The sequence below is a fragment of the Clavelina lepadiformis genome, chromosome 1 (assembly GCF_947623445.1).
Source record: "Clavelina lepadiformis chromosome 1, kaClaLepa1.1, whole genome shotgun sequence".
Taxonomy (NCBI): Eukaryota; Metazoa; Chordata; class Ascidiacea; order Aplousobranchia; family Clavelinidae; genus Clavelina; species Clavelina lepadiformis.
Window position 1 is genome coordinate 28,066,429 of NC_135240.1, and position 22,919 is coordinate 28,089,347.

The 22,919-nt window shown below is 35.7% G+C and overlaps 3 protein-coding genes across 3 annotated transcripts in view; all 3 read left to right on the forward strand.

Annotated features, from left to right (window-relative positions):
- LOC143471520 (uncharacterized) overlaps nt 1-20,419 on the forward strand; it is a 44,066-nt gene extending 23,647 nt beyond the window's left edge. The window contains exon 2 of the mRNA XM_076969896.1: nt 20,328-20,419. The gene's annotated coding sequence lies outside the window, so the exon portion shown is untranslated. The remainder of the gene's footprint in view (nt 1-20,327) is intronic.
- On the forward strand, nt 4,952-9,570 carry LOC143471436 (uncharacterized). Its single transcript, XM_076969891.1, has one exon. It carries the CDS (start codon nt 5,859-5,861, stop codon nt 7,542-7,544), a length of 1,686 nt encoding a protein of 561 aa, XP_076826006.1. The 5' UTR covers nt 4,952-5,858; the 3' UTR covers nt 7,545-9,570.
- LOC143471405 (uncharacterized) lies at nt 11,079-18,570 on the forward strand. The gene has a single exon (XM_076969863.1). It carries the CDS (start codon nt 14,501-14,503, stop codon nt 16,364-16,366), a length of 1,866 nt encoding a protein of 621 aa, XP_076825978.1. The 5' UTR covers nt 11,079-14,500; the 3' UTR covers nt 16,367-18,570.
- Nucleotides 20,420-22,919: the final 2,500 nt, after the last annotated feature.

Consider the following 22,919-nt stretch of genomic DNA (forward strand, 5'->3'; position numbering starts at 1 on the left):
TTTGTCAAAAGCATATAAAAAGCATGCAGTGCCCTTTGCTTGCCGGTGCTTCAGCTCATGCAAAGGATAACGCGGTACTTGCCGGTGCTTTCAGCTCGTTACCATGAAACATCGTTCACACTGCACATACATAAATACGTATGCTTGTGCGATAAAAGCAGTTGTCAACGTTATTAACTTCTAAAGACATTTCAAAATCTTGCTGCTTAACAAACTCAACATTAAACACCAACCCGATGCTTATAAAATACATATTAATGCCAATTAATTTTTTGCAACAAACCGCACTCGTGACGAATCCGGGACAAATACGCGGCGCATGTGAAGGCTCCGGGCACACTTGTGCCACATTAGTGACTCAATTTTTTGCCCCACTGGCACGAAATCGTGTACACTCAGGGTTGCCATACCGTCCGGAAAATTCCGGACATGTTCGGAATGTAGGGTTAAATTTTGCGTCCGGGAGGAATTTTAAAAAATGCTCAAATGTCCGGAATTTTATGATGGGCGTTTTGGGGGAATTAGAATTGCGGAAATAATCCTGTAAATCAGGGGTGTCCAACACGTGGCACGCGACGTGTCTGACCTAGACCCTAGCCTAGAGATCACCATAGCCTAACCCTAGCCTAGAGATCACCAGAGGTCAAATCAGAAATAGCCCAATAGCCTAGTGAATTCACGACACTATGTTCAAAATTCCACTCCGGTATACAATGGGTAGGCAAAGCATTGCTACTGTGACGTCATATTGACAGACAATGTATTCATACCTCATTTTTAAAAATCGCTAGTGGGCACTAAAGAGTGTCCAGATTTTAGGCCACGAAAATATGGTAACCCTAGTGCAGTGGTTCCCAACACGTTTTTAAGGCGACCCATTTTTTAAAAAAATTCAGATTTTTAAAATCTTGCGACCCAAGTAAATTGTCGTAAGATTTTAAAAGTTAAACAAGATTGCGCTGCAAATACACAGCACTTCAAAAGCAGCAAATTTTTCTGAAAATAATATGTTTATCAATTCATATATCACACTAATCAGATAACTGTGCTCGCTTGCTGTCAGTGAGTTTTTGAAATTGAGGCTTTATTTTACTTAAGCATAGCCGCAAATCGGCTTCAACTTTCAGACGGTTTCGCTGTTTTGTTTTCAATGCACACATGGCGCTAAATCCAGTCTCACAAAGCCAAGTTGTTGCAAATGGAATCAGTTTTTGAATCACATATTTTGAAACTATGGGATACACTTTGAGCATGGAAGCCCAAAAGTGGATATTTGCAGAATATTTGGGGTATTTGTCTTTGAAGGACGCAAAAGAAATACGATTTTCTGCTTATGTCGTCATGTCCATAAACTGTTCTGCTACATGGATGGGAAGTTGAGGCTGGTCCTTTCCAGAAAATGGATCAATTATTATCCAATCATTTTGGCTATTAGGTGTTGGAGATTTACCATAGTAGTGCACAAGAGTTTGGGTAAGTTGTTCCAAGTGTCAAATTATAGTTTGCTTGATATCAACTTCCTTGCCACAAATATATTGCGTTAGCTCAGGAAACATATCGTACTCATCTCTAGTGACATAAATTTTCCAGAGTATGAGTTTTTTGTGGAAAGCAGAAACTTTGTCGGCGTGATCAATCACCGTAAAACAATTGCGAGAATTCATACAGTTGAATATATCGGTAAGGTAAGCAACTTTTGCGTTGAAATTTTCTTTCCAAAAACTTCTCGGCTAATCCTACATAGTTGTGTTGCTTCAGGAAGATAGCAATCTCCTCCCGTAAACCACAAACTCGCTTTAAGACACGACCTCGTGACAACCATCGCACTTCCGTGTGCAGCAGCAGAGTTTCATAATCCGAATCCGTGTCAGTGCACAAAAACGAAAACAAACGCTGATTTAGTGGCCTTGCTTTGATGAAGTTTACACACTGCACAACATTATTCAACACTTCGTGCGGCACTTGAGACATATTTTTTGCAGCAACAGCCTTTCTGTGGAGAAAGCAATGAGTCCACAAAGCATTTGGGACTTCGTTTTTGATTCGTTTTAACACACCAGACTTGATGCTAGAACAAGCTACTGCGCCATCGGTGCAAATGACCGCGCATTTATCCCAAGGAATGGAATACTACGTAAAGAAATAATCCAACAATTGAAAAATATCTTCACCTTTGGTGTGCAGTTTTAGTGGTTTGCAAAATAGCATATCTTCATTCATACAGCTTCATTGTTGATAAAGCTGATAAAGACGGAAAGTTGGGGCAAACATTCAATGTCGGCAGATTCATCCAATTGAATTGAATAAAAGGGAAACTCCTTCACTTGGATAAGAATCAGCTCAAGAACATCATCAGCCATGTCTACTTTGCGTCTTTTCACTGTGTTGTTGGATGAAGAAATTGCATTTAACTTTTCACTTTCTTTCTCACCAATCATTATATTTTTAGTACTTCTTTCATAACTGGCATTATCAAATTCTCACTTTCTGTAGCTTTTCTGGTTAGCAATTTGATAGGCCGCAACATACGAAGATTAAACAGCAACGGTATTTTTAACAGTACTTTTTTGATCTTGAATCGATTTCAACTTACTCTTAAAAAATTCAACAGGCTTATTCACACAGTTTGGATCATTTGCGGATTGCATGAAAAGTTCACACGACGCGCTCAAAATTTTTTCACTGCGGGAGCTCTTTATACGACAAAATGCAACTGATGCGAAATTACTCAAGCGTCACGCAGAACAGCTTTCTCATTTCACGACATAAAATGCTTCATGTCTTGGAGTATATATTTTCAAGTTTTGTGATCTCTTTAATTTTTTTATTGTAATTTTAAATTTCAATTTTTTTATTGTAATTTTTCGCTCAAGATACAATATGCCTAAAAAGCAAGCGACCCAACTTTGGGTCGCGACCCATGCGTTGGGAACCACGGCCCTAGTGTACACAAACTCACAGTCTACAACCGCTGTCGATTTAGTGGACAGTGGATTTTTAAATCCGGGCAATATTTTAAATACACACAAAAAAGAAAAATAATAAACCTGCAACATTCAATGCAGTCATTCAATCAATTCCTGTGTTAAGTTAATAGCTGCAACATGGTTGAATCAACATCTTATGCTGTTGATGTGCCAATGTACTGTTTATATGTAATCGCTTAAAGAAGCTTCAACATAATCAGTATATGTAGTTGTCATTCTTGTTTAACCTTGTTTAATACATATTAAGGCCAATGTAGTGCCAAATATTGACTTCACTTTGTGACGCAGTAAATTCATTGTCTGTTCTATCATTCAAGTAGGTCAACATCTGTGACCTGTATACGGTATTGTCTTTGCGAGTATACATGCATTCAAAAAAGTTACATTATCATACTGTTCAGCCATTGAATACCACTCAAAGAACCTTTAAACTTTCATTCCCTAGTGTGTCTTCTGCGGGGCAAAGATATCCGAGGGTGAAATAGGAATATGCAAGCACTGGCTTTAATATGATCATTATAAGAAACCGTGTTCTACCGTTTATGTGATGTCTTTATGTGATGTTTAGAAAACCGTTTAGAAACCGTTTATGTGATGTCTATGCAATGGACAATGTTTAATTGTAGCGAGCTGAAGCACCGGCCTAGTACCAGGTTTTAATGAAACCCTTTGATACTTGTGACAAAATTACTGCCATGTTGAATAGAATTGTCTTTAAGTTATAGAATCAAGAAAGTGCCGCATTTGAGAGCGAGGTTGTTGATTCTGAAACCTTGAATGAAAGAACTCATTTCCAGAATATAACATGTCAGCGAAAAAGTTTCTTGATGAATGCTTATCATGCGGTAAAAACTTTAAGAACACGTTCGCTCGCTGTATCCTTCTTTTAACTTCAAAATAGTTAAAAATTTTCTCAACCACATGCCACCAAATTTGTTGTTGCCAAACTCTAGACCAGGGGTGGACAAACTTTTTGTACTGAAGGCCGCATTAGAAAAAATGTTGCAGCCGGCGGGCCGCACACTCTCATCCGTCAGTACAAAGTAAGAAAATTTACCCGGTGTGTAAATAAACGCATATTCATATTAAACACAATTTTTGCATTTCACACTCAGTTATGTTTAAAGCTTCATCACAAAGACCTACGGTAGCCGCTACCGTATTTGTATTTTATGATCAAACAATTGAATCAAACAATGCGTGAGAAGTGTACGGCTAGTTGCTGAAAGCATGTTGCAATACATGCGCGACTGACGTGTGTGTGTTTAGGCACTGAAAGTGAAGAGAAAAACACACTCGTAAAGGGAATAATATTTTGTCATGTAACCTGTTTAATTAAAACAATAAGTGATGAGTAGGAGTTTCTGCAAGTGCCGGCGGGCCGCCTAAAATGGGACCGCGGGCCGTAGTTTGCCCACCCCTGCTCTAGACATAGGCAGTAAGCATCCAGCACGCGCACGACAAGTACCTTTTGATAAAGCACTTAGATACAATGATGGTATTGGAAATTATGAATTGGATTAAGAAAATTATATGTCAGTCTGTTCATTTATTAACTTGTAAATTTTCAACACTCATTAGAGTCATTACACAACTATTTCGGATATTTACTGCAAATCTTATGAATACAGATCCCATATATGTAGATGTGGAAATGTTTTGGTTTTTGTTTACATTCGGCGCTATAGTAATGTTAGTATTAATTAATACTTCTACCAAGTAAAACTAGTTTGGTGATATGTTATTTATACCAACGATTCTTTTGTTTTGCACCATAAAAGTCTTTTCATTTTTAAACATTTGCAAAATTCATATTGCGAAATGTGATCCATTTTTGGATGTTTGGTTCATTTTGTCTTGATTTTCGCTGATTGCAATATCTCTGGATTGACGTAATAATTTTCCCAGTTTCTTTATATTTCTGTGTTCACGTCATATGCAGTTTTCTTTTATTCACATTCATTTTCTTTGACAATAGGTCATAAGTATAAATCACACCATATTCAACTATGGAGTTTCAACCAAATTGAAGACTGGTTGACGTTGTATTGAAAGCAATCAGTGATCTGATTTTACAAGAACTTTGCTTTGACCCAAAGAAAAATAAGAATGACAAATTTTTAATGTTGATAAAAGCTACAATACAATATTTTAAGAATTATATTAATTCTTCACCAAAGAGAGCAAAGTTATCGGCGAATAACTGCGTTAATTTCATCAAAACCTAAAAATTGTTTGCACCCAACCCCACACTCTCACAAATAGGCTACTTCTATAGGCTAAAATAGCTATTGACCAATTTTCAAACTTTACTTTGGACTTTATTTGAAGTTTTTAGTTAACGTGTTAATACTAGTTAACGTTTATTAAAACAGAATTGCTAGTCCAAAAAAAATATAAATAGTTGCATAGGACGTGACTGTAAACTACATAACACTTATATAGATGAAGTCTTAGCATTAAGCAGCCGACCTGCCCACACTACACTTACTACTGAATAACGGCGTACAGATGAAAACCAACATAAAACGCAAAAATCAATTAAGGCGGCGTGATTATGTACGAGGCAGACAAGGGAAAACAAACAGAAAAAGGAATGTCACCGCAGGTCCATTGTTAAAATTATGCTTTGATGAAATGAGTTAGTACGTTGGACAGATAAAAACCAACACACAACCAATTATGCGCGCGGCAGAAAATGAAGACAAAGGAATGTCATTGCTTATATTTACTTCCCCAGCAAATAAGTTACAAATATAAACAATGTCACATATAATCCTAGCCTAGCTATTCATGTGGTATCCGTCCAACGCTACATTAAAGATCATTTTCTGTTTTTTTTTGTTTTAGCTATCAACTTTATGGTTTAGTATGGAGTGTCATCCAAGTGGTAAGCATGTCAAGATTATTTTGAGAAGAATCAGTGATATGATTTTAGAAGATTTAAAATCTATACAACAAGATGGTGTGAAGTTGGAAATTGCCAAAATACAAGAAAACATGGAAGACATGTATTTAAAGCTTCTTGCACAATCAAAGAGAACTGAAAGCATGAACAATGCAATGCCATTTGAAGAAACATTGCAACCATCAGCTATTCAGTCTGAGTCTGATACTAGCATTTGTATTCAGGAAGTTCATTCAGAGAAGGCATCAGTTGTAGCTCATCTTGAAGCTATTGAAGAAACATCTTTGTCACTGCAGGAGATTGAAATTTTTCCGATTGAGACAGATGCTACATTTACTCTCATGTCAAATAATGTTTTCCCTCAGTTAGAGAATAAAGGAAATGCAACATTCGATGATGAGGTTGTTGATTCTAAAAACTTGAATAAAAGAAAATCACATGAGGAATACAGCAAATTGGCTACGAAATTTCCTGATAAAAACATAACAAATCGTGAGAGCAATTTTGGAGAAGTTAAATGTTCAACAATTGTTGGAATTGACAAAATAAAGCATTTCTGTTGCACGGTTTGTGATAAGTCTTTTACACAAAAATCAAACATGAAAAGTCATTTAAAGACTCACATGAGTATACAGTTGTATCAATGTCGAGTTTGTTGCAAATCATTTTCACGAAACAACACTTTAAAGGAACATATGAGAGTCCACACTGGAGAACGTCCTTATCAATGCAAGGTTTGTTGCAAATCATTTTCACGAAACAGCCATTTGCAGCTTCATATGAAAGTCCATACTGGAGAGCGCCCTTATCAATGTGTTGTTTGTTGCAAATCATTTTCACGAAACAGCGATTTGAAGCAACATATGAAAGTTCACACTGGAGAGCGCCCTTATCAATGCAAGGTTTGTTGCAAATCTTTTTCACAATACAACACTTTGAAGCAACATATGAAAGTCCACACTGGAGAGCGCTCTTATCAATGCAAAATTTGTTGCAAATTTTTTTCACAAAATAACACTTTGAAGCAACATATGAAAATCCACACTGGAGAGCGCTTTTATCAATGTGATGTTTGTTTGAAATCATTTTTGCAAAATAGCCATTTGCAGCGTCATATAAAAGTTCACACTGGAGAGCGCCCTTATCAATGTGATGTTTGTTTGAAAACATTTTCGCTAAACAGCCATTTGCAGCGTCATATAAAAGTTCACACTGGAGAGCGCCCTTATCAATGCAAAATTTGTTGTAAATCTTTTTCACGTTGCAGCAGTTTGCAAAGTCATATGAAAATCCACACTGGTGAGCGCCCTTACCAATGCGATGTTTGCTGCAAATCGTTTTCAGAAAACAGCAGTTTGCAGCGTCATATGAAAGTCCACACTGGAGATCGCCCTTATCAATGCAAGATTTGCTGCAAATCGTTTTCACTAAACAGCAGTTTGCAGCGTCATATGAAAGTCCACACTGGAGAGCGTCCTTATCAATGCAAAATTTGTTGCAAATCATTTTCACGAAACAGCACTTTGAAGCAACATATGAATGTCCATACTGGAGAGCGCCCTTATCAATGCAAAGTTTGCTGTAAAGCATTTTCACAAAACGGCCATTTGCAATGTCACATGAAAGTCCACACTGAAGAGTGCCCTTAATGAAATTTTTCGTTTAGGTGTTAATCAGATTTATTATAAATGTAGATGTGTCAATGTTTTGGTATTTGTTTGCATTCAAAGCTGCAGCAATGTTAGCATTAATATTTCCTCCACATAAAGCAAGTTCTATGATTTGTTATTTATGTCAATGTTTATTATGTTTTGCCCTATCAAAATCTTGCTTCATTTTTTAACTTTTGCAAAAGTCATATTGCGAAATGTGAATCATTTTAATATGTTTTTCTCATTTTGTCTTGATTTTCGCTGATTGCAATGTCTTTGGATTGATGCAATAATTTTCCCAGTTTCTTTTTCTTTCTGTATTCACGTCATATGCAGTTTCCTGCTATTCACGTTCATTTTCTTATTAAACACATCATAAGTATAAACCGCACTATGTTCAAGTATGACGTACCAACCAAATTGTAGACTGGTGGACATTGTATTGAAAGCAATCAGTGATCTGATTCCACAAGAACTTTGCTTTTGACTTTTTGTGAAATATTCAGTTAACGAGTTTATTTGATTTGCTACAAACGTTTCAATCATGAATTTTAACTTTAATGAACCTTTTAAACATGTTTTTGGTTTTTGTTATTGTGATGTCACCATTAGCACAGGTTGCACATAAGCAATGCTTCTTTGCTTTACATGCAATGCTAGCACATGTTGTTCTCATTCATGTGATATCATATTCATGTGAAATATAAACGATGTCATGTATAATCATGAAATGTCATTCATTTTGTATCCATCCAACGCTACATTAAAGATCATTTTTGTTTTTTTGGTTTTAGCTAGCAACCTCATAGTTTAGTATGGAGTGTCATCCAAGTGATAAGCATGTCAAGATTATTTTAAAAAGAATCAGTGATATAATTTTAAAAGAATTAAATTCTATGCGACAAGATGTGAAGTTGGAATTTAACAAATGCAAGAAAACATGAAAGATTCAAGGATTATTCTTCGTGAAGAAATAAAGAAATCTAAAACCACGAACAGTTCAATGCTAATTGAAGAAATATTGGAACAATAACATGAAAAGTCTGACATTGACATTTGTATTAAGGAAGTTCATTCGGAGATTGCATTTGTTTCTCCTCATATTGAAGCTATCAAAGAAGAGTCAATGGAGGATTGCGACATATTTTGATTGGTGCGACACTGTCCTTGAATACTTCTAATTTTTTAACAGATTCTATATATTGACTACATTTTTACAGTTTTGCATGTTCATTTACTTTCCTCAGCAAACAGGTTACAAATGTAAAAATGTGAAATATAATTTTGAAATGTCATTCAAATGGTATTGTCAATTGTCCTAATTAGGCGCACTTTTTTTAAATTTTCCAATTACAAGTTTGCTTGTGCATCAACTTGCAATAAGTCACTCTTGGGTTATAGGTGGTACTTTAATAGTGGTGGCACTTTAATACACTTACTGTGCTTTCACATGACGTCAAAACATGTTCTAATTGGTCAACTTTTAGTTGTTCTTAAAAGTCAGATTGCAATAAACAATATAATTGTGGTATACACTAACCAGAGTGTAAATGTCAGTTTCTCTTCAATTTGAACGTTCATTGCGTGGTTTTCGTAAGGATAAAGCTTGGACTCACTTTCCATAACTTGCTGTGAAAAAACATGTTTCAGATTTTGTAATAGTGGCGCATTATCCACACCAAATGTTTTGACCTGTAATGAAAAGTGGTATATGGTACCTTAGCCTGTAAGGTTTACCCACTACACTACAAAGTCTGTTTCCTTGTGTATATCTTAACAGTGAACTTTGATAGACTTCAGCAATAATGACACAGGAATGACTACTGTATAATCTGATTATATTTGAAGCTACTTTGAACGAATACATCAAGATAGAACATTGTGACAGCAACAGCACAAAGACATGTTGCGGCGTTGAACGTACGACTGAAAAGGGATGACTCGTAATGCACGCACAGTAACAGAGAAGCAATCGATTACGTCACGCAGTGTTATGCTTCGCTGATTCGATAGACGACAATTCTATGTCGTACACAATTTTATGTTACATTAATTGATATATTTATCACAGACCCAAAAACCCAATTTTTGCTACTTTCAAGGCAATTTTTAGCTTAAGTTTGCACGCGACCTAGTACGTTAGGTTATTCATGCACTCCAACCGGGAGGGTAATTCCCAAGCTTACGAAACAAAAACAACCATACAGCTCTCTGATTGGACTAGTCTGGTGTTTAAATGTTTTCGTCAACAGAATCATAGATATCTTAATTTTACCCTGTTTGACGGGACGCCACATCCAATACAGCTTCGTATGTAATATACTCAAAGATACGAAGCACTTGTCACGCAAAATTAAGTAGCGCCTCTGAAACTCATTGTAAGACGCTCTTCAACAACAATGTTAAAGAATTTTAGAATAAGTTTAACCAAAGATTTGCCCAAGATGTTTGCTCCTTGTGTAAGGCATTGAATGTTTTCATCACCGGCACAATGTTGGCGAAATAGCAGAGAGATCGTCTGCATAGCGTTGCTTTAGTCCAAGAGCAGCTTTCATACCTGTCCAAGTTTTATGATATAGATTTTGCATTAATGTAATCGCAATTTGACATATTTGTTACAGTAAGTTCTGTAGAAAATCTATGCATTACTTCGCCTAGCGAAATGGTAAAAGTAATGGCGGACAAGGAAAACATATTCGGATATAAGAATAAGGAAACTATATATTCGGATACAGTATAAAGAAACTATAAGGAAACTTAATCAAGCGTAAATTTTCTGATTTAAGATTTACTTTCCCTGCATGTTTTGTTTTCTTGTTTGCAAGTTAAGTTTTTCACCTTGAAAGTTTTCTCTCAAACCGACGGTAATCTCCAAGGTTTTTGAGCGGAAAACGCAGAGGCATGCGATATATCTACTTCACAATGTCTTGAACAAATGCTGCACGACACCGGTTTTGTAGCTGACATCAAACAACAGATGCAGCCGACCTCAATTTGTGACGCAATAAATAGACCAACATCTGTAACTTGTGTACGGTATTTTCTTTTCGAGTATATATAGGCATTCCATAAAGTTACAGTATCATACTGTTCAGCCATTGAATACTAAACCTTTAAACTTTCATTCCCTAGTATGTCTTCTGCGGAGCAAAGATAACCGAATGTGAAATACGAATATACAAGCACTGGGTTTAATATATATATTATAAGAACCGTGTTATTCGATTATTTAAGTACCGGCCATATTTTGTTGTGGATAAGCACCAGGTTTTACGTATAAGTAATCACCGGCCTTAAATTGTGTTTTATAAGTGCCGAGTTTTACGAATAAGCCAGTACCGGTCTTTAATTGTATTGTATAAGCACCGAGTTTTACTAAGATCCAAACACCGGGTTTTATGAATATACAAGCATGGCCGTTTTCAATCTCTACTGGAAATGATAATTTTATGTGATGTCTATAAAATGGATAATGTTTTATAGCTGGAGAATGTTTTTTATTAATGTTTTTTATTAGTGATCAAAGGCGAATTGCAAATTGGAGTAGTTCTGTATAGTATAGGCCTAATTCTATGGAAGTTTTTCAAAAGGCCGAGCTGTTTGCACTGCGCTATCACTGACTGCTTTTGTAAATATTTGTATTTTAGCGGTATCGATGAATAAGCTTGCCTAGGCTAATTGCATACCGGTACTGTATAGCACAGGGGTCGACAACCTGCGGCTCCGGAGCTGCATGCGGCTCTTTCATCCTTCTGATGCGGCTCTTATTAATTTTATTGCTACAGTAGAAACAAACAAAAGAACACTCGCGTGTTTATCTCACTGAGCACATTATAGTAAATGAAAGCATAATGACTCTGGTTGTGACGTCATCATTAGTCTATTAACATAAAGGTTGTTTTTAGCAGTCTACTAGCAGCAGTTAGACTAGCTAGATTAGAGAGTGCGCAGGCTGTAACAGCCAACCAACTATGAGTAAATATAAGAAAAGAAAAGTGTATGAAGAAACCAGAACGTTCAACGATTCGTGGACAAATTCATTTCCTTTCATTGCTGATAAGACCGGTTTGCCAGTGTGCTTAATATGTAACGAGAAATTAGCAAACAACAAAAAGTCAAATTTTGAAAGACATTTTGAAAATAAACATTTATCTTTTGCTCAAAAATATTCAGAAGGAGATGCAAGAAAAAAAGCTGTTTTAGAACTAATGCGGAACGCTGATCGAAGCAAACATCAATTTAATAAGTGGATCAAGTCTGCAAATGCCACCACGTATGCCGGTTTTGTGGCCGCTCAGGAAATAGAAAAGCATGGTCACCCATTTACTGATGGAGAATATATAAAATATTCATTCATTAAAATATCTGAACATTTATTCACGGACTTTAGAAACAGGAGTGAAATTGTGCAAAAAATCCACGTGACATGCCACTCTCTGCAAAAACTGTTCAAGACAGAACCTCAAGAATGGCAGAAGACATCTCCAAACAGCAAATAAAAGATATAAATTCCGCAGTAGCGTACTCTATTGCCTGTGATGAGTCTAAAGACAAAAGTGATATTGAAGAAATAGCACTATTTTGCCGATATGTAAGCTGGGCTGAAACCGGGCTCTTGCCCAGAATGGGGTTTGTTTTACGGTGGGTTTCCCATCCACTGATGTACAGCACTGAAGCGATTTTTATTAAGCAGTTGCTTGAACACACCACCTTCTCGTTTGCTTAATTTTCGCTTTTTCTACTTACGTTTTATGGAATTAACTAATTACAGGTTTAGTGGCCGTGCTAGTTGTTACCAGCAAATATTAAAGTAATTTCTCTTTAGCACGTTTCAAGTCTTTTCGGCTTTTTCACTCTTTCCTTTTCATTGGTCCGTGTTAGTAACAACTGGCTTGATTTTCCATCCGCATTGCGCTTTTGGTGAAAGATAAATTGATTGATTGATTTACGAGCAAGGTTAACTATTCTACAACAAATGTTCAAAATGACAGAAACAAGCATTTATGTTACTTGGTGTCTGATAAATCTATTAAACAAAAAGCAAACATGCGAAATCATTAAAGGACCCACGTTGGCATGCGGCCGCATCTATGCCGCGTTTGTTTCAAATCGCTTTCCCAAAACAGTGATTTACTGTGTCATATTGCCATATCAGTGTTCTCATTGTGGAAAGTCATTTAAGTTAAAGGCACATTTGTCAAGGCATATTTCTAAATATTTGCACTAAAGGACGAACGGAATAATGTTGACCTTTTGAAAAGTTCATTGGACATAATTGTAACTTTAAATTTCTTTCATGATAGTCTTACACAATCTAATATTTAGTGAATCGTGTTTTTTGTATTATTTATGCTGCACTATTTCAAAATTTGAATTATATAAATTCTTCACCAAAGAGAGCAAAGTTATTGGCGCATAATTTCATCAAGACCCGAAAAAATATTTGCACCCAACCCCACACTCTCACAACTACTTCTACTTTTGACACCGACTTTCAAACTTTGCTTGGGAGTTTATTTGAATTTATTCATAAACATGTTAACTGTATATTCAGTTAACGTGTTAATTTGATCTGTTATAAACGTAGATGATGCAATCATGAATTTTTAATTTAATGAACCTTTTAAGGGGTCACTTCCCAATAGGAAGATAATTTTGAGCCGGCAAACGATTGTTACGGCGATTGTTACGAAGTCGCACTCAAAGCGTCATATTAAAAAAAGTAAGAAAATTTCCGGTCCAATGCGCATGTGATGTCAACATGGACTAGTATTTTGGTGTGGGTTGAATTTTTGATGTTTTGGAGTATTTGTCCTAAAATTTTAAGCTCAAAATTTGCTTTAAAGTTTAGGTGGTTGTTATAGAAATTTGAGTTTAAGGATTCTGTCCAAATTAAGACTGTAGGCAGTCGTAACCTAGATCTCATTACAATCCAAAATTCAGGGGTGGTTTATGATGTGGTTTTGCGATAGTAGCTTCTTGATTTAAAGTACTATGCATTGAAAGCCTATCTGTTTAAATTGGGTCATGACCCCTTAAACGTGTTTTTGGTTTTTGTTTACATACAGAGTTATCGTAATGTTAGCATTAACACAGCTTGCACATAAGCAATACCTCTTTGCTTCACATAGAAATGCTAGCACATGTTTATCTCAATTTGCTTTGAGTTTTGTTGATTTCTCCGTTCTTGATAACTTCTAATACTTTCTACAGTTTTGCGTGTTCATTTACTTTCCCCGACAAATAGGTTAGAAATATAAACAATGTCTTATATAATCATGGAATGTCATTCATGTGGTATCCATCAAATGCTACAATAAGTATCTTTTTTTTGCTAGCACCTTCATAGTTTACTATGGAGTGTCATCCAAGTGCTTAGTAGGTTGAGATGATTTTACAAGAATTAAAATTGAATTAAATAAGTTATCGACGAATAACTGCGGTAAATTCAACAAGACCCAAAAAATTTTTTGCACCCAACCCCACACTCTCACATATGTTTAAGGCTTTATTTGACATACATCTGGTAACAATATTTTTAGTTTTAGATTTGTTTACTTTGTCATGTTTAAGTGATTGAGTGTCATTTAACAACTTGAGCTTCAATGAGCAAAACTAGAGATGAATTTACTAAACACTTTGTTATAACTTGTTTTTCTAAACATTTTTCACTTTTGTATGTTAAATTACTGTTTTGTGGTGCTCTCTTTTGTTTTGTATGCTGTATAGGTGCATAACCATGATGACATAGACATCAGCTTAATTATTTTTACAGGATTGTGTAACTATAACTATTTAAAAATCAACAGTTGTTTTATGAGTTGTAAATTTTTCATAAAAGCACCACCATTAAATTTGAAACCACGGACAGTTGAAATGAGGAAACATTGCAACCATCAGATGTAAAGTCTCAATCAGTTTATCTTTTTATCGGAGCCGTCAAAGAAGAATCGATGCAGAATTTGGAGGCGTCTTGCTTTGAGACTGGTCACCAAATTACTCCAATATTGAATAGTATTGTTCCTCAGTCGGAGAATGAAGCAAATGAATTCAAAGGCCCCGTTGCTGATTCTGAAAACTTAAATGAAAAGATTGTACACAAATATAACGATTGCAACATGTCAGTTTTGAAGTTATCTGATAAAGAAAAGACAAATTGTAAAAACTTTAAAAGCAATAAAAGTAATATTAGTTGTTTATCGGCAACTATAGATAAAGACAAAGAAAACCATTTTTGCTGCAAAGTTTGTGATAAATCATTTAAAAGAAAATCAAACTTGAACGTTCATTTGAGAAGTCACACTGGGGAGCAGCCATATCAATGTCGGATTTGTTGCAAATCATTTTCACAAAACATCAGTTTGCAGCGTCATATGAATATCCACACTGATGAGCGCCCTTATCAATGCGATGTTTGCTGCAAATCATTTTTACAAAATAGCAGTTTGCAGCGTCACGTGAAAGTCCACACTGGTGAGCGTCCTTATCAATGCGATGTTTGTTGCAAATCATTTTCACGAAACAACAGTTTGAGAACTCACATGAAAGTCCACACTGGAGAGCGCCCTTATCAATGCGGTGTTTGTTGCAAATCATTTTCAATACGCAGCAATTTGCAGCGTCATATGAAAGTCCACACTAGAGAGCGCCCTTATCAATGCAATGTTTGTTGCAAATCATTTTCACAAAACAACTATTTGCAGCGTCACATGAGAGTCCACACTGGAGAGCGCCCTTATCAATGCGAAGTTTGTTGCAAATCATTTTCACAAAACAGCAGTTTGAGAAGTCATATGAAAGTCCACACTGGAGAGCGCCCTTATCAATGCGAAGTTTGTTGCAAATCATTTTCACAAAACAGCAGTTTGAGAACTCATATGAAAGTCCACACTGGAGAGCGCCCTTATCAATGCGATGCTTGTTGCAAATCATTTTCACAAAACAACTATTTACAGCGTCACATGAAAGTCCACACTGGAGAGCGTTCTTATCAATGCGATGTTTGTTGCAAATCATTTTCACAAAACATCAGTTTGCAGCGTCATATGAATATCCACACTGATGAGTGCCCTTATCAATGCGATGTTTGCTGCAAATCATTTTTACAAAATAGCAGTTTGCAGCGTCACGTGAAAGTCCACACTGGTGAGCGTCCTTATCAATGCGATGTTTGTTGCAAATCATTTTCACGAAACAACAGTTTGAGAACTCACATGAAAGTCCACACTGGAGAGCGCCCTTATCAATGCGGTGTTTGTTGCAAATCATTTTCAATACGCAGCAATTTGCAGCGTCATATGAAAGTCCACACTAGAGAGCGCCCTTATCAATGCAATGTTTGTTGCAAATCATTTTCACAAAACAACTATTTGCAGCGTCACATGAGAGTCCACACTGGAGAGCGCCCTTATCAATGCGAAGTTTGTTGCAAATCATTTTCACAAAACAGCAGTTTGAGAAGTCATATGAAAGTCCACACTGGAGAGCGCCCTTATCAATGCGAAGTTTGTTGCAAATCATTTTCACAAAACAGCAGTTTGAGAACTCATATGAAAGTCCACACTGGAGAGCGCCCTTATCAATGCGATGCTTGTTGCAAATCATTTTCACAAAACAACTATTTACAGCGTCACATGAAAGTCCACACTGGAGAGCGTCCTTATAAATGCGATGTTTGTTGCAAATCATTTACACAAAACAGCATTTTGAAGCGTCATATGAAAACCCACACTGGGCAAGGTCCTTATCATTGTCAAGTCTGTTTCAAATCTTTTGCAGAAAAAGGCAGTTTACAAACTCATATGAAAGTTCACACTTAAAAGCGCCCTTATCAATGTAAGGTTTGTTCTAAACCATTTTCACAAGACGGCCATCTCCAAAGTCATATGACGGTACACGTCTGCTAGAATGACTATAAATGCAGTGTTTGCTTTAAATTACTTTCACAGAGGAGCTATTTGCGAACTCATGTGACAATTCACACCTAAGGGCGACCATAGCAAGTCGTTTGAATTGAAGTCGTATTTATCAGGGCACAGAAATGTTTACAGCAAAGGGTCACCAGAGAAATGATAACTTTTTAAAAAGCTATTTGGACATGAATTTACTTTTAAATATCATTTATATTTTATTCTTAAAGATTCTGTTCTTTATTGAATCTTAGTTTGAATTCGATTTTTTTGGAAATCATTTTTGCTACAACTTTTCAAGATTGTTTTCTTGATACAAAGACATAGATGTGTAGCGGCCTGGGAGCCGCTTTCAATACCAATATATCATTCGTGGGAACATATTCGCCAGTAATTTATTGTGATATTGTTTACTGATAAAACCGCAATTATTGTCGTTTAATATTTGGAAACTTGCTCTAAATAACTTTATGTGAAAACGCCGTTTAGTACGTTACCACTTACCAGGTGATTTCATAACATCCTAGTTTTAACTGAATGTAATTCCCATTGCCAACGCTTTGTGTTTATCGTTCGCACGTTTTGAAATGTTCGTGTATTTTGTGTAGAATATTTCTGTTCACACCGCTCCACGCTGTTATAAGCTCAAACTTCTGTGCGAGTAGCGGCAGACGCGCAGACAGAGATACCGAATCGTACGAACGTATTACGTTAGTCGTGTAAAATGTAATTCGTTAGACTTGTTTTAAATGGTGAATGCTAAGTTTGTGATTGTATCATATTCGGAACCTGTACAGTTCCTACAATAAAGGATTGTTTCTGATAAACTGTATCTGTTAATCGTAAGAGCTTTCGGTTAGTAGACGTAAGGTTAGAGAATTCTAGCCGCACGCAACCACGGAGTCAGATCATTAATTCGGCAGGTAAATTAAGTCCGAATATCATAAGTTAAGACAGACAAACAGTGCAATCCTCTGCAGATGTTTAAGGCCTTAGTTGACATACATTTTGTAACAATATTTTTTGTTTTAGATTTGTTTACTTTGTCATGTAAGTGATTGAGTGTCATTTAAAAACTTGAGCTTCAATCAGCAAAGCTAGAGATGAATTGTTAAAAACTTTGTTATAACTTGTTTTTGTACACATTTATCACTTTCCTATGTTAAGTTATTGTTTTTTCCTTCTCTCTTTTTTGTTTTGTCTGCTGTATAGGTGCATAACCATGGTGACATAGACATCAGCTAAGTTATTTTACAGGATTGCTTAACTATAAATATTTAGAAAACAAATTTTGTTTTTCAAGTATAAAATTTCTAAAATGTAATTAGCAAAAATTATGTTATGCAATAACAGCATTCTTTGCCTAAACTTTGTACAACATTTACTTGAAAACATGTGGTAATGATAGAACTATGCTTTGCACAAGAAAATAATAAGACTGAAAAGAATTTATTGCTGATAAAACCCAACACACAATATTTTGTGTTTGACATAAATTTTTCATCATTTGGAGCAAAAGTTATCAACGTGTAACTGCAGTAACTTGCGTTCTTGTTACTACTTTCATTATTGATTGTCTTCCAAAGTTGGTCTGAGTGTTATTTGGTTAATTTGTTATTTTTAATAATTTATTGAAAACATATTGTTAACGTTTTGTTCATTTACAAGAATTGCGGTTTGTTTTTCACATATTTTTGCGTTTTGTTAAATGGAATTTTTTTAGATTTTTCCCTTTCATAATCTTTCTATAATGCGTATATGATCTACGTTTATGGCCTAAAGCAGCGATCTATAAACTCTGGGTCAATATTTATAATACAATAACTTTATAACACTTTTAACAATGTTTTTTCTTCAAATGCTCGATTGATTATTATGCTGTTTGCAAAGGAAGCTCTTTACATGGTTTGTTATCCAAGTAATTTACTCTTAAATTTTGCTGATGTTGATTTCCTTGTTCAGTGTTGTTTTTTTAACCTTTGCATGAGATGCAACTCTGAAATTCTGCAAACTACCACACTAAGCATAACTGTTATGGTCTTTGTTGTCATCTTATGCTGTGTTATTCAAACACGGTGTGCGATGGGTCCAAATAAGTTTTATTTCAAACTTGACATTACAGCGTACTTTTTGTTTTTTTTTACAATAGGAATTTAACAATGTTATTAATTAGTGTGGAGTTTCGTCCAAGTGGTTTGCCAGTAGCCATTATATTAAAAGAAATTAGTGATCTGATTTTGCAAGAATTAAAATCAATGCGACAAGATATGAATTTGGAATTTGCCAAAATGCAAGAAAACATGAAAGATATGTAGCCTAACACCAAAATCGATTTCTCAAAGAGGTATGAAGAAATTAAAATGTTGCATTGTGAGTTGTGACGCTTAAAAACACCAAAAATTACCTGCATTGATCGGGGCAGATATGGTTTGGCCGCTGCAAGCTTACATTTATGTGTCACTATATGTGTCGAAGAATGACCTATTTATGACGATGTCGTTGCCTACACAGCATGCATAACTTGGTGGAAATTCCAATGTATGCAATATGACGCACAGCGCGTGTGTGTTTGACCATGCTCTATTTCTTCTGCAAAGCATACAGTTGTTTCGGGTCACCAGTTTTTCAAAAATATTTGTTAAGAAGATACCAATTCGTCAGTAACACACACCAAAAACACCACATTATTTTGTTTATTTGGAAGGAACTAGACAGCGAATGTTGAAAGTGCAAGAAAGAAAACTGTGATAACAAATTTTTCAAACGGCCGACACAAAATACAGCTGCAAAACTGGCAACAAATTTAGGCAAACGCACTATTACAAAAGAACTGAAGATGTGTAGCAACAAAAAACACTAAACGCACATTAACAGCAAAATATTGGATAACAACATAACATCAAGTGAACAACATTAATTCATCAGCAAAGTTTGCTACTGTATTCCATGCAACTGGTAGACAGCAAAAAATTAATAAAAAATGAGAAATGCGAAGCGCCCGATATATTCTAACAAAGCAAACACCAGAGGTGGGCAGTACAGCGGATCTACTATAGGGTCATTCCCTGTCAAATCACCCAAAAAAAAGTTAAATCTTAACCCCTACCTCTTCGATTTTGCTGAAATTTGGTATGTAAGGAGGTCTTAGCATAATTAGCCCAAATCCAAAATATTAGCTCAATCGGATCAGTGGTTTTAGAGATATAGGCCCTCGAATTTTCGAATTTTGGCAAAAACGGACGCGGTCGCCAAATTTTAGGCCCTGATATTTTGGTAACCGGTGGACCAATTTTGATGAAACTGGTGTCATTGGAAAGGTAATTTCACAAGGAATCCAAATCTGTCATTCTTTTCTTGATAGGAGCAAGTTAAATGTCTGTGACCTTTTGACCTATTGTTTGACCTTGTGGCCCACGTGACCTTGAAATTAAATTAAGTCCAAATTATACCCCAAGATGTTACCTACAACATATAAAAAATGCAGAGATGTAATATTTTTGGTTTATTAATAAAATACACTTCAGTGGGCATACCTGACCATAAAATGACTATTTTGAAACTTATAATGCATTAATATACACAAATACACTACAGGAGATATGTCATAGTTTAGTACAAATTCAAAGTATGATGTCATATTGTATTAACATTATGGCAGGCTTTGCTCATATTAATTGACATATTTTAATTAATTTATCAGGCCTTCACAATGCTTTTCATTAAAATAATGCAAATTTACATAGGCTATACTAGGGTTAGTTCGGATATCAATAATTTTTACTATCCGGATAACGGATATATCCGTATATTTGGAATTTATCTAACCGGTTAACCGGATAATAACTGCAAGTGAAACAATCGATTTCACGAGGTTTGCATGAAAAATGGATTGCAAAATCATTACACAGTTTTATTGTAGATCTACGTACACGCGCAGTACGAGCGAATACGAGAAAAATCACGCAAATTTATTGTTCACTGCTTCTGCAACGCCCTCCTTATAAAGCATAATGCATCAATTGTGGAATCCTGTAGATGGGACCGGAGTTTTGTAACAAATAGTCTTATGTTTTAAACCAAGGTGGTTTCTCATTGCTCCTGTAGATCCACCTTTACAAGAAATCGTGTTTTCACAGGTTTCACATTTTGCCCTCTCACCATTTCTTGATCATAGAAAGTAGCCCCAAACTGGATTATCACTTTTGAAACGTTTAAATTCCATCTCTTAAATTTAGTCACTTCAAACTAGGTTGTAGTCAAAGCTTTTAAACTGACACTTCACATACTTTACCTTGCCATGAGAATGCAGTCTTCTATTAAAAGAATCATTCATTATGCTTTCTTTGTGACGTGACAGTAAATTTCACTCGTGCATTTTACGAGTACGGTAGTTGAAAGTATAAGACAATAGAAGTGTGAACAAAGGTTTAATTGCGCTCAGCGGGAGTCAGCCTCTACGTAACAAAGAATGTTCAAACTTACTAAAAAGTGTAAAACGCATTAGCAACGATACTCTTTTAGCCGGTTAACCGGCAGAATTACATCCGGATATCAGATAGAAAAAAAAACTGCGGTTAATCGGTTAACCGTTATCCGGATAATCCAACCCTAGCTATACAAATCAATGTAAAAGTAGGCTATTAACAATATGATAATACTCCTGAAGTTAACATTTCTATTTTTTACATAGTCCAGTTATTTTAATATAGTCAGGCTTGCTGATGCTGTACATCCGAGTGGAAAGTGTAAGAGATGGTGTGTTGATGACTTATTTTCAGGGCCATGGACAACTGTAGCTTTTACTCAGAAGAAAGTTCCTGCCACCAATTTCAACACACACGAACCAGTTTCATACGTAGCACAACCAAATACGAGGAAATCAGGTTGCTGAGACTCCGAACTGGGCGTAAAACGAACGACATCAAGACGATATGTTCCCATCATGAGCAGGAACTCTTAACAAAGTTTTCTTCACTCAAGAAAAAATGTTGCGATCCGATGAATTAACATCCGGGGAAATCTAGGACTAAATCATTACGTGTCGTTATAGTTTGGATATGCTTGAGAAACTAAGTGATCCTCCGTGTGTTGTAGTACCTGGTGTTAAAGTGTGTTTCGAGTGTTTAATGATTCTTCAAAGGCAACATATCATGTAAAGAATGGAAATGTTAACTTCAGGAGTATTATCATATTGTTAATAGCCTACTTTTACATTGATTTGTATAGCCTATGTAAGTTTGCATTATTTTAATGAAAAGCATTGTGAAGGCCTGATAAATTAATTAAAATATGTCAATTAATATGAGCAAAGCCTGCCATAATGTTAATACAATATGACATCATACTTTGAATTTGTACTAAACTATGACATATCTCCTGTAGTGTATTTGTGTACATTAATGCATTATAAGTTTCAAAATAGTCATTTTATGGTCAGGTATGCCCACTGAAGTGAATTTTATTAATAAACCAAAAATATTACATCTCTGCATTTTTTATATGTTGTAGGTAACATCTTGGGGTATAATTTGGACTTAATTTAATTTCAAGGTCACGTGGGCCACAAGGTCAAACAATAGGTCAAAAGGTCACAGACATTTAACTTGCTCCTATCAAGAAAAGAATGACAGATTTGGATTCCTTGTGAAATTACCTTTCCAATGACATCAGTTTCATCAAAATCGGTCCACCGGTTACCAAAATATCAGGGCCTAAAATTTGGCGACCGAGTCCGTTTTTGCCAAAATTCGAAAATTCGAGGGCCTATATCTCTAAAACCACTGATCCGATTGAGCTAATATTTTGGATTTGGGCTAATTATGCTAAGACCTCCCTACATACCAAATTTCAGCAAAATCGAAGAGGTAGGGGTTAAACCCATTGGGTGATTTGACAGGGAATGACTCTATAACAGTATCGAAGTACAGTACCGCGATACGTTTTCAGTTTATTTTAAAGATACTTTATTCGGTTCCGATACTCTTAAAGTATTTATTTCAAGGTTTTGTGTAGCATTTAAAAAAATCATATTGATCAAACCTTAATATCCATTCTAGCACACTCAATTGTTCTAAGTGACGTCACGTATATTTTGAACTGGAGTTATTTGTGGTGGAGCATTAATAGAGGCAATTATTGCATTTACAACAGGATCCTCTATACAAAAAGTACCGATACAGAGTGCCAAACTACTCTTTTGAAACACGACTTTTAACATGTATGGTTTGCTAACACTGGTTTCTATGTTTGTACGTATATCACATGTAGCTGCTTACAACCCTCAGTATTGCACTGTAATAGCCGAGTTAATAATAATCGCTATGTTCTTTCAAAGTACCCACTACCCACCTCTGGCAATGAAACATCATTGAATGAATTGTTACAGTTTAACCTTCTAACACCACCATTTCAAGCATATCTTTTTCACTCTCTGGTGCAGACCAACTAATTATAAAAGAATAGT